General features: G+C 40.4%; 1 protein-coding gene across 1 annotated transcript in view; it reads right to left on the bottom strand.

Annotated features, from left to right (window-relative positions):
- The window catches only part of NMNAT2 (nicotinamide nucleotide adenylyltransferase 2), a 116290-nt gene that overhangs the window by 11219 nt on the left and 91416 nt on the right, over nt 1-13655 (bottom strand). Inside the window, exons 3-6 of the mRNA XM_082264748.1 lie at nt 12660-12727; nt 9160-9238; nt 7968-8094; nt 615-695 (exon numbers count right to left, since the gene is read on the bottom strand). Of these exons, the coding sequence (XP_082120874.1) occupies nt 615-695; nt 7968-8094; nt 9160-9238; nt 12660-12727 (355 nt within the window). The remainder of the gene's footprint in view (nt 1-614; nt 696-7967; nt 8095-9159; nt 9239-12659; nt 12728-13655) is intronic.

Consider the following 13655-nt stretch of genomic DNA (forward strand, 5'->3'; position numbering starts at 1 on the left):
TCCCGCAGAATACATTTGCTTTCTAGAGTTCCAAGGTGCTGAGATCTGAGTTCCTTCACAGACTCCCAATACATTATCCATTGCTTCCAAGTATTTTGGTGAGCACCCCCACCTTGGTGGGCCTGGAGCAAATACACCTTTAATCTTTTTTTTTGAGCATCATTTGCATCTTTGCATCATTCAAGGACAGGTTACTAATGTTCTCAGGCAACTATCTGCTCATTTAGGTCTAGACCAAGATTTCTTCCTGAATAAACAATTCTTTATAGAACAGTTAATTACTGACACGTTTCATTTACAAATGTGTAATTGTAACAACAGTGAACTCTATGAGTCATATTTAGATACCACAACATGGATATGAAATAAGATATTTTAAAAATGAAATACTTTTATACAAAATAACCGTACGTTGTGAAATACTTTACATTTTAGGTTAAGAATACATACCTGTATAGATTTATTACATTTTAAATCCAAGCTTAGTGTCACTTTAAATACCTTCATTACAATCAATTTAAGACCCTTGCTTATTTTGGAAATGATAAAGTTTTATATTTAGCCAGGCACTAGATCCAGTTGCATTTTTGATTGTGTAAAATTGAGATTCTTACCTACAAATGTAACACGCTGCAGATTGGGGCGGACACAACACATGCGACTCAGTCCTTCACCAACTTTCCCCAAGATCCTTACTAAGAAAGGAAACCAACAAATGATAAAATAAGAGTTTTGGCATTAGATGGGCTTCATTTATTCTTTGTATGAGCTTGTGTGTTAACAAAGTATCTTAGGCACATTTTATTATTTAGAAGGACCGCATTCAACTGATTTGAACAGTAAGATGCATTTAAATGGAGCAAAAATACAACATGTATTATTGTTTTAAAGCACACTAAGGGCTCTTTCACACAGGCGGACCATTCAGATCCACCTGTCCATTTTTTTGGCGGATCTGAACGGTCCCCCCATGCATCTCTATGGGGCATCGGATGCCAGCGGAGACATGTCCGCTGACATCCGATCCGATCCGTCAAATCTGGATGGATTGAAACCCTATTTTCCATCCGTCCAGCAGATCAGATCGGATGGGATCGGATGAGAACAGACCGACGGTCCGTTCCCATCCGATTTTTCCCATAGAGATGCATAGGGAACTGACAGCTGTGTCTCCACACACAGCGCGGAGACACAGCTGTCATCCTCCTGCTCAGCGGGGGATCGGCGGATCGATCCCACGCTGAGAAAAACGGACTCCGTCTGACGGACTGACGGGCGGAGTGTGTGAAAGGGGCCTAACACCTGGTATGAACAAGACAAATGAACAAGACAAAGAGCATTGTTTTTGACATGACCTGCAGTTTACTATACTGGAAAGTGCAGTAAAAGGTTATTAGCATGATCTCTCTAGCCTATCAAGAGATACACATCAGATAATACAATTTAAAAAAAGCATATTCAAAATTACTTAATGGATGACAGCGATCAAAACCTATACGGGCAGAATTGCATCTTCACATCCAGGCTTTTGAGAGATATATTTAGCTAGTTGTACCAAAACACAGGCTTCCAACCAGACCGTCTGATATGTCTCCACATGCTCGCTGTTCCTGTTATTTTCAGTCCCGGATGCTTAACTTACAGTTAAAGTATTCGGCCCCCTTGAACTTTTCGACCTTTTGCCACATTTCAGGCTTCAAACATAAAGATATAAAACTGTAATTTTTTGTGAAGAATCAACAAGTGGGACACAATCATGAACTGGAACGAAATTTATTGGATATTTCAAACTTTTTTAACAAATAAAAAACTGAAAAATTGGGCGTGCAAAATTATTCAGCCCCCTTAAGTTATTACATTGTAGCGCCAGCTTTTGCTGCAATTACAGCTGTATGTCGCTTGGGGTATGTCTCTATCAGTTTTGCACAACGAGAGACTGAAATTTTTGCCCATTCCTCCTTGCAAAACAGCTTGAGCTCAGTGAGGTTGGATGGAGAGCATTTGTGAACAGCAGTTTTCAGTTCTTTCCACAGATTCTCGATTGGATTCAGGTCTGGACTTTGACTTGGCCATTCTAACACCTGGATATGTTTATTGGTGAACCATTCCATTGTAGATTTTGCTTTACGTTTTCGATCATTGTCTTGTTGGAAGACAAATCTCAGTCCCAGTCTCAGGTCTTTTGCAGACTCCATCAAATTTTCTTCCAGAATGGTCCTGTATTTGGCTCCATCCATCTTCCCATCAATTTTAACCATCTTCCCTGTCCCTGCTGAAGAAAAGCAGGCCCAAACCATGATGCTGCCACCAACATGTTTGACAGTGGGGATGGTGTGTTCAGGGTGATGAGCTGTGTTGCTTTTAATCCAAACATAACGTTTTGCATTGTTGCCAAAAAGTTTGATTTTGGTTTCATCTGACCAGAGCACCTTCTTCCACATGTTTGGTGTGTCTCCCAGGTGGCTTGTGACAAACTTTAAACGACACTTTTTATGGATATCTTTAAGAAATGGCTTTCTTCTTCCATCCATAAAGGCCAGATTTGTGCTGTATACGACTGATTGTTGTCCTATGGACAGAGTCTCCCACCTCAGCTGTAGATCTCTGCAGTTCATCCAGAGTGATCATGGGCCTCTTGGCTGCATCTCTGATCAGTCTTCTCCTTGTATGAGCTGAATGTTTAGATGGACGGCCAGGTCTTCATAGATTTGCAGTGGTCTGATACTCCTTCCATTTCAATATCATCGCTTGCACAGTGCTCCATGGGATGTTATAAGCTTGGGAAATATTTTGTATCCAAATCAGGCTTTAAAATTCTCCACAACATTATCTCGGACCTGCCTGGTGTGTTCCTTGTTCTTCATGATGCTCTCTGCGCTTTAAACGGACCTCTGAGACTATCACAGTGCAGGTGCATTTATACGGAGACTTGATTACACACAGGTGGATTCTATTTATCATCATTAGTCACTTAGGTCAACATTGGATCATTCAGAGATCCTCGCTGAACTTCTGGAGAGAGTTTGCTGCACTAAAAGTAAAGGGGCTGAAGAATTTTGCACGCCCAATTTTTCAGTTTTTTATTTGTTAACAAAGTTTGAAATATCCAATAAATTTCGTTCCACTTCATGATTGTGTCCCACTTGTTGATTCTTCACATAAAATTACAGTTTTATATCTTTATGTTTGAAGCCTGAAATGTGGCAAAAGGTTGCAAAGTTCAAGGGGGCCGAATACTTTTGCAAGGCACTGTATATATTGTGGAAAAATCAGTGCTAATTTTGATGTCAAATTTCTTTTTTATTTTAATCATAGTCTTTTGACTAAAATGCCATTTTAGTTTTAGTTGCATTTTAGCCATCTGAATTGTTTTAGTTTTAGTCATATTTTAGTGGACTAGAATCGCCTACATTTTAGTCAACTAAAATCTACAGTACTTTTTATTCTACTAAAATCTACTACATTGTAGTCAACTAAACCCTCCAGTACATTTTAGTCTACTAAAATCGAATGGGTTTATTTCAATTGTGATGCATTATTTAAGCATTTCTACTAACATGGTATTATTTATGGTATTAAGGTTTGACCATGCATTACAGACACAGATTTAGCCGTTGCGATATAACCAGGGTTAATTTTGATGTCAAATTTCGATTTAGTTTTAGTCATAGTCTTTTGACTAAAATGCCATTTTAGTTTTAGTCGTATTTAAGTCATCTGAATTACTTTAGTTTTAGTCATATTTTAGTCACACAAAATAGTGTTAATTTAGTTGATGAAAATATTTTCGTCTATGAAATTAACACTGGGAATAATAACATCTACAAATGGGGCCGGGTTGAAGGGTAGGCAGAAGAGACAGCCACCCTGAGCACTTCAGCAGAAAGAAGGTACAAGAAGGGCCAGACCTGAAATCAGTGCTTCTAAAGTACAGTAGTTCACAACTTCTGTACTGTGCACTTTGGCCTTTTCCCCTTGGGTGCTAAAGGTCCTTGTCCTGGCACTGCCCCAACATAGGGTTAAATCATCTTCGAGTCCTTTCACATAGACGTCATCAATACAGTAACATTTTTTGCTAAGAACAAACTGATAAAGGGCCCTTTCAGATGGGCGCCCAGATTGGCTCTGTCTATTAGTGTTTCAGATAGATTCAAACTGAACCGCAATGTTTGTCAATGGGCAGCCAGATTTAAATGGACGTTCTTGTTACACCCACTTACATGATCTGAGTCAGTTTGTGTTTGCAGGCAAAATAGAGAACCTCTGCATCCTTTTTTCTTTTTTGTAGGCAGAAAATAAATGTAAACAGATATAAACTGATGTTGTCCATTTATGTCTGTTACATTCATGAGAGTTCCATTTATGTCCAGTTTTAGACAAAAACATATGCAGCACCCTCCTAGGTAGGTGCTAGGAAAAAGCATCTATTTGCTCCTTCTGCTTATCAGGGGAGCCTGATCTGTTAGTTTGCCTGTCACATGTTTCCAGGTGTGATTCACTGGGTCTGAGGGAGTGTCCCCACTGTATCCAATAAGGAAGCTTGTTGGACAGTGGAGGAAACCTAGCCAGTGACACATCATGTTTTATGGCAGTCCCAGTGGGAGGGCATTCGTGCAATGCATCCTGGGATTTACCATAAATACGGAGGGGACATGTGACAGGGCGTCTTTGGCGGTAAGAAGAGTCCCAGGAGGAGGCAGATGGCTGGTCTCTCAGGGAGGGCCCTGAATTGTACAGTGTGTGCCAGTTGGAATGTACAGTTTGACAGGATTCTACAACATACTACCTCGAGCCAAAGCAAGGTAGGAGGGAAGTATTCAGTGACTTGTTGCAGTATAACAGTGTCGTTGGTTCTACAATTTCACAGTCCTGGATCTTCTGGACTACAAATCGAGGATTCAGCACTTCTCTTAAGTTACAGAGTGTTCTCAGAGATAGTGGGTGTTGGCTGGTGTCGGCTGGCGTCAAGGAAGCGCCAACATTTTTCAGGAACAAAGTCCCAAGTGTATATAGTTGAAGCCTAAAGGAGTATCCCACTCAATCCCTTCTCCCATCCCCTTTTATCTACAATAAAACAACAACACAAAGATGCCGGAGTGGTTCATGTCTCAGTCTTCACACCTAGGGCCACAGCTCACATGGGCTGGAAAGGTAACCGGTAACAATGGCAGACCCACATCAGGCCATAGGCCTGGAAAACCTGCTATATATATAAGTTGGAGTATCCCACTCATTCCCTTCTCCCATCCAAGTTCTCAATAAAAACACAAAAACCACAGCTCCTGGACTGTTTCCTGACTAAGCCAAAAATCACTTGTAAAATGTTGAACTGTTGTGCTGTTGCTAATGGTAACTCAGGGGAACCCGTAGTCAGCAGCTCCCAAGGAAGTAGTGCTACACATATTTTTCTGTTATACTTTCGTTATCTGTCGCAAACTGATGTAAACTGCCTCAAGGTACATAGTAATCTACAAACCCGATTCCAAAAAAGTTGGGACACTGTACAAATTGTGAATAAAAACAGAATGCAATGATGTGGAAGTTTGAAATTTCAATATTTTATTCAGAATACAACATAGATGATGACATATCAAATGTTCAAACTGAGAAAATGTATAATTTTATGGGAAAAATAAAATGATTTGAAATTTTATGGCATCAACACATCTCAAAAAAGTTGGGACAAGGCCATGTTTACCACTGTGTGGCATCCCCTCTTCATTTTATAACAGTCTGCAAACATCTGGGGACTGAGGAGACAAGTTGCCCAAGTTTAGGAATAGGAATGTTGTCCCATTCTTGTCTAATACAGGCTTTTAGTTGCTCAACTGTCTTAGGTCTTCTTTGTTGCATCTTCCTCCATTTTTCTATGGGTGAAAGATCTTGACTGCAGGCTGGCCATTTCCGTACCCGGATCCTTCTTCTACGCAGCCATGATGTTGTAATCGATGAAGTATGTGGTCTGGCATTGTCATGTTGGAAAATGCAAGGTCTTCCCTGAAAGAGACAACTTCTGGATGGGAGCATATGTTGTTCTAGAACTTGGATATACCTTTCAGCATTGATGGTGCTTTTCCAGATGTGTAAGCTGCCCATGCCACATGCACTTATGCCACCCCATACCATCAGAGATGCAGGCTTCTGAACTGAGGCCTGATAACAACTTGGGTTGTCCTTGTCCTCTTTAGTTCGGATTACATGGCTTCCTAGTTTTTCAAAAAGAACTTCAAATTTTGATTCGTCTAATCACAGAACAGTTTTCCACTTTGCCACAGTCCATTTTAAATGAGCCTTGGCCCAGAGAAAACGCCTGCGCTTCTGGATCATGTTTAGATTTGGCTTCTTTTTTGGCCTATGGAGTTTTAGCCGGCAACGGTGAATGGCACGGTGGATTGTGTTCTCCGACAATGCTTTCTGGAAGTATTCCTGAGCCCATGTTGTGATTTCCATTACAGTAGCATTCCTGTATGTGATGCAGTGCCGTCTAAGGGCCCGAAGATCACAGACATCCAGTATGGTTTTCCGGCCTTGACCCTTACGCACAGAGATTGTTCAAGATTCTCTGAATCTTTGGATGATATTATGTACTGTAGATGATGATAACTCCAAACTCTTTCAAATTTTTCTCTGAGAAACTCCTTTCTGATATTGCTCCACTATTTTTCGCAGCAGCATTGGGGAAATTGGTGATCCTCTGCCCATCTTGACTTCTGAGAGACACTGCCACTCTGAGAGGCTCTTTTTATACCCAATCGTAAAAGAAATAAAGGATCCTGATCCAGGCACCCAAGGAGGGTGGCAGGATACTGGTTCCTCAAGATAAAATTATGGATATGTTGAGGAGGGCTCCTGATGGGTGAGCGTAAGTCAAAAAGATCAATCACATGTTTCAAAAAATACAATTCATTTTATTAAACATTAAAACAGACAAACAGATAAAAGAGAAAACAATTGTTTTCTCTTTTATCTGTTTGTCTGTTTTAATGTTTAAAAAAATGAATTGTATTTTTTGAAACATGTGATTGATCTTTTTGACTTACGCTCACCCATCAGGAGCCCTCCTCAACATATCCATAATTTTATCTTGAGGAACCAGTATCCTGCCACCCTCCTTGGGTGCCTGGATCAGGATCCTTTATTTCTTTTACTGTATAATTAAACCGGATTGGAGGGCTCCTGATTGTACATGTCACACCCATTAAGGCACTCCTTTTTTGATACTTATACCCAATCATGTTGCCAATTGACCTAATAAGTTGCAAATTGGTCCTCCAGCTGTTCCTTTTATGTACATTTAACTTTTCCTGGCCTCTTATTGCTACCTGTCCCAACTTTTTGGAATGTGTAGCTCTCATGAAATCCAAAATGAGCCAATATTTGGCATGACATTTCAAAATGTCTCACTTTCAACATTTGATATGTTATCTATATTATATTGTGAATAAAATATAAGATTATGAGATTTGTAAATTAGTCCATTCCTTTTTTACTCACAATTTGTACAGTGTCCCAACTTTTTGGGATTTGGGTTTGCATATTTCTGGATGCCCCTAAAACTGATCCTGTAGGTATAGCCAGCCAATGTTCTCTGGGCCCTATGACAACCTTTCTTTGAGCCAACTGTGTAACCTTGTCCACAAGAACAGGAGGCTTCATGGCAAAGAATCACATCCGCTGCAAGTGTGTACGTTTGTGGATCTTCCATAACACTTCACACCAAGCGTGCATGTTTTTGGTTCTCCCATAGTGTTTTACAGAAAGGGTTTATGTTGCAAGATTTTAAAAACTGCTGTAAGCAAGTGAGTACAATCCTGACCTCCCATATTTTTGAAAAAAAAAGTTAATTAATAATAATTGCTTACTGCAACCTGTCAATTCTTATTTCTATTTTTTGTGCATCAGGCTGTTCTTCTGTTAAAAACTTTATTACATTGGGCCCAGCATGAAAATGCTTAGCATGCACTTACCTGCAGTGGGCTTGTTGGCAAGATTATTGTTCTGGTAGACAGGCTGTGTTGATTGGTTCAGAGACTGTCCAATCACAGGTGTGACAGAAGGTGTGTTCACATTAGACAGGATACAGCCAGTTACTCTCTGAAAAATATTTTAAAGGTTATACTTTCACAAAATACATTAACATATATACAGACACAACTCACTAGGAAATTTATTGGACATTCTATTCGTATCTCTTTTTTTTTTTAATTTTACATAAACTGAATATAGCACATCCACTATGTTCACTTCAATGAGCAGAATGAGGCTTGTTTATAAATCAAGACAATGTGAACCTATATTTTTTAGCCTGCACTATGAAGATGACACCTAGTCAGTTATTGTGGGTAACGTTTCTACTATTAATGTATGGAAAACTTTTATAAATGTTGTCAATGTTCCATCTCAGCCTCATTAGCCTGATAGCTTGATTTGATACACTATATTGCCAAAAGTATTGGGACTTTCACATAACATTTAATGGCATCCCAGTCTTAGCCCGTAGGGTTCAATATTGAGTTGGCCCATCCTTTGCAGCTATTAAAGCTTCAACTCTTCTGGGAAGGCATTCCACAAGGTTTAGCAGTGTGTCTATGGGAATGTTTGACCATTCTTCCAGAAGTGCATTTGTGAGGTCAGGTACTTATGTTGGACGAGAAGGCCTGGCTCACAATCTCCGCTCAAATTCATCCCAAGGATGTTCTATTAGGTTGAGGTCAGGCCTCTGTGCAGGCCAGTCAAGTTGCTCCACACCAAACTTGCTCATCCATGTAAACTCAATATTGAACCCTATGGGCAAAGACTGGGATGCCATTAAAGTTCATGTGCGTGTAAAGGCAAGAGTCTTAATACTTTTGGCAATAGAGTGTATATATAAATATTGAAATTATTCAATATAGAGCAATGTGTATCAGCCCAGCACAAGATGAAGACGAACTGGCTACTAAGACATTTTTACTTTGTATTATTGCAACATGTTCTTATTGATGCATGAACATGTTTTCTTTTTTCAGAACTGAAGATATTCTCCACAGCCATTTTATACATTTTGACCTTTCAGAGAGATCTGCTTGGCGGCTAAGAGGAACTAACTTTAATTCTTGATACATGAAGTCTTTTTTAACTTGGCTTTTGCTATATTGAAGAACCCTGAGAGTGTCTTACCTTCATGAGGTCTCTGTGATGCTCCAACACACTGCATGTTGTTTGCCAAGTATCTTGGTAGCACTCCCAAGGGTCTACCCTGCATTACAAAATAACCTGTTAGCCTCCAGAGTTCCTTCACATATAGATATCCTGTCATCCAGAATTCTTGTACAGCAGATAGCCTATCCTCCTCCAGAATTATTTTACTACAAATGACGATCTGTCACCCTCCAGAAATCCTGCACCTACAGAAAACGAATTCTCTTCTAAAATTCCTGAACTACAAAGAACCTGTCATCTTCCAGAATTCCTGTACTACAGATAACGCATCTTCCTCCAGAATTCGTGCACCTAAAGATAACCTGTCTTTCTCCAGGAATTATGTGCTAGAATAATATGGTGGTGATTTACTAGAACTGGAGAGTGCAAAATCTGGTGCAGCTCTGCATAGAAAGCAACCAGCATCCAGGTTTTATTTCCAAAGCCTAACTGTTATACTTAATTGCTCTATAAAGTGGTTTTGCACAGAGCAGCCCAGATCCTTCTCTTCTCGGGTCCCTCTTTGTCACCCCACAGCAAGCGGCTTAATATGGGGGCACATGAGCCAAGCCACAGATCCCTGTGTCCATTCAGACACACAGCTGCAGCCCGGCCCAGGCCTGGCCCCGCCCCCTTTCTCTTCTCTTTCTCTGGCTGACTTTGATTGACAGAATCGGGAGCCAATGGCACCATGCTGCTGTCTGAGCCAATCAGCAGGGGAGCCCAGGCAGCCAAGACACTGCTGCAACATCGCTGGTTTGAAAGGGGGCTAAGGTAAATATTAGGGGGGCTGATGCACACAGATTTTTTATCTTAATGCAAAAAATACATTAAGATAAAAAACCTTCTGCCTTTACAATCACTTTAACCGCACAAGCTGAAATTAGAAGCTGATTAGCTACCATGCGCAACTGCACCAGATTTGGCACTCTCCCGTTTTAGTAAATTAACCCCTTTGTCATCATCCAGGACTCTTTTACCTACAAATAACCTTTCCTCTTCCAGAATTCCTGTACCTATATATAACCTGTCCTCCTTCAGAATTCCTGTACCTATATATAACCTGTCCTCCTTCAGAATTCCTGTACCTATATATAACCTGTCCTCCTTCAGAATTCCTGTACCTATATATAACCTGTCCTCCTTCAGAATCCCTGTACCTATATATACCCTGTCCTCCTTCAGAACTCCTGTATCTACTTTGTACATAGAACCTTTACTCTTCTTGAATTTCTGCATTACATATAACCTGTCCCAAAGAATATTGTCCTCTTATAGAACTCCTGTACTTAGAAATACCTGTCCTACTACAGAATTTCTCTGCTTACATATACTCTGTCATGCTCCAGAATTCCGGCACCTGCAGATATCCTGTCCTCTTCCAGAATTCCTGCACTAGAGATAATCTCTCCTCCATGAGCATTTCTGTACCTGTATGTAGGCAAATTGTAATATGACTGCTTTAGGAAGTTAGCGGCGGGCTCAGGCCAGGGGAAAGGCTTATTTGTGCTCAGTTCCCGGGCTTTTTGGTCTCAGCCAACCCATCTGTAGGATAAAAAAGGGAAAGGCTGAGGTCGTTATTTGGCTCTTTCCTTAGTAGTTGGTTTCCAATAACAACCAGAACTGAACCCCGCTAGGGAGATCCATGGCCTGGTTACATAGGTACCATAAGTGAAGGAGCTATTATCGAGCACACGAGACCCACGCTAGTACTCGGCAGCACCCCATTGTGTTACTGGGAGTGAGGTAACAGAGAAACGCTGGAATGGTGGGGTGGGTGCAGGCTCAGCTCATTCCTACTAATGCAACATACATCAGATACAGTGTGAAGTGACATGGGACAGCAAATTTCAGAGGAACTCTGTATTTTTACTGCACAGAGTGTAAAGTCTCATATCTAAGTAAGGGAACTGCCTTAATGTTATATTCTTCACATGATCGCAAGCTCCGCCTGGTCCCGGACATTGATGAGTGCACCCCACGCGAAAGGCACTTCCCCTTACAGGGCAAGTAGACCCCGCCCCCACGTATTAAAACCTGTCCTCTGCAAGAATTCCTGCTCTACAGATAACCTGTCCCCCTTATGATTTTTAGCCTAAAATAACCTGTTCTCTTCCAGAATTTCTGTATCTACATATAACCTGTCCTCTTACAGAATTCCTATATCTACAGATAGCCTATCCTAGTTTAGAATTTCTAAAGTTACAAGTAACTTGTCTACATCCTGAATTGCTACTCCTAAAGATTAAATGTATACCTCCTGAATCCTTGCACTAGAGGTATACTGCCCTCTCTATAATTCCTATACCTAGAGATAACTATATCTAAAGTCCTCTTGGTTATAGTAGAAGCAGCATTTTCATGGTGCCACCAATAAACCAAACATTTGCGCAAGCTAAAATTACAATCTTTTTATTACATCACATGGTAAAATCTAGCATGGAAGCTGAATTTTCCAGACATAGAAAAGCATGGTAAACAATACAATTCCAAATCAATATTCTTGGGCTAAACCACCTTAGGTACTTGCTTCTACATTTTTTGCCTGGTTTGGCTTTGCCAGGAAGTTTATAGTACCAGGGAAATATATAGAATATAAAATAGTTTGCCCCTCATACTATAAACTTCCTGACTAATGCCTCGTACACACGCATCGATAGTTGGCCCTGAATTTTCGGCCAACGTCCGATCGGCCGATTTTCGGCTTGTTAGTATGATGCTTTCGACAACCGTCTCCGACTTTTCGGTCGATCAAAATCTGGTGTGCAGGCTATAAAATTTTTGTTGGCCGTCAACAGAACGGCCACTTTTCCGTCAGTCAGTACAGATTTCGGCAGACAAAAATCTGATGAGCAAGACTGGGCATGCTCAGAGAAGAAAAAACACACGGAAAGTAAACCAGCACATGACATCACTTCTGAAGTTGGTTTTTGTTGGCCGAGAAAATTTGTGTGCAGTCTAGAGCACATTTCAACCAACACAACAACACTGGACAAAAGACGGCCGATCGGTCTGCCGATAATCGTTGCATGTGTACGAGGCATAAGCCAATCCAAAAAAAACATGTAGAAGATTGTCATTTTAACTTGGTTGGTTCATTGGTGGCACCATGAACATCCTGCTTCTACTATAACCAAAAGTTTTCTATATATTTGGGATGTGGTGCCTTTTGAGGTGCCTCTTGAAGATGTATATTCCCTCTACTCAGTTCTACTTTATATAAATTTAATTTATATAAAGTCCTGCGCCCCGCACCCCCAACAGATAACCTGTCCTATTCTAGAATGCTTACACCTACAAACAAATTTTCTTTCCCCAGAATTGCTACACCTACAGATTACCTCTCAAACCTGAAAGAAGCTTAAGTTAGGTAAATCTAAAACAACAGTAAATGTATAGGGCAAAACACAACAACATCACTCTAACCTACTCTCTACATATCTAGATTCTAATTCCCTCATTACATGACCCCTGCTTACCGAATCCAGTCTGAGTTCTGCACAGCCAGTTGACACATGCTGAGACGATGCCGACTTGAAACCAGGCCCTAAAGAGTAGACAGGGTTTGAAATTATGATGTGTAAAATAGCTTGAAAACAATTTATTTTATCCTTGTATTCTAGGGCTGTTAGAAGCTGTTGGCAGGAAAGAAATGAGGATCACAGAAATTCATCTCTTTTCAGTAGGGTAAAGCTTTGAAGATAGAATAAGCAGCATTTACAGCATTTGCTAATATACATAGCAGCTTAGATAAAGGAAATCAATTTCCGAAGAGTTGCATGTCTCCATATATTTAACCCAGTTTTGTACAAATCAGAAGTACAGAATACCATTAGAGACCAGATACAATTTTAAATACCATTTCTTAATTTGTTAGCCAATACACCAAAACTAGGACATAACAGAAGAAATAGGAAGATGGAGAAAACGTACAAAGGATGGTTAAAGCAAACCCTGCAGTGTAATGCATGGTCCACATACCTTGTCCAGGCTTCCTCCCTTGAATAAATTACTTTCTAATACTAGGCCAAAAAATTACCTATAAAGAAAAAAAAGGTAGATTTATATTTACTTTAGTCCATCTTTCACATTGCTGGGTATGACAGCACCATCATTACAGGAAGATTCCTGTGAAAAGCAGGGAAGGCCACTCCAGTATTTCCTGATGGGATTTGGACTGCTCTATATTCCCCAGGATCTCATCCGAAGTAGTATGACATCATTCTCATCTAGCACAGTGGGTAGAAGACAGGTGTAAGGTAGGTAAAAAAATCTAAGTTGTTTGCAGGTAGCTTTTGGACCTACTATCAGCAGGCAGTTTACTGTATATAGGGGGAGGGAGCCCAGACAATATATGTGGCTCTTGCACTGCACTGCAAGGTCTGCTTTAACCAATGCTTGCGCCTTTTGTCTATCTTCTTGTTTCTTCTAATATCTTCTAGTTCTGGCATATTGGCTAACATATTAAAAGATGG

The sequence above is a fragment of the Pelophylax lessonae genome, assembly GCF_965119305.1.
Source record: "Pelophylax lessonae genome assembly, chromosome: 8".
Lineage (NCBI taxonomy): Eukaryota > Metazoa > Chordata > Amphibia > Anura > Ranidae > Pelophylax > Pelophylax lessonae.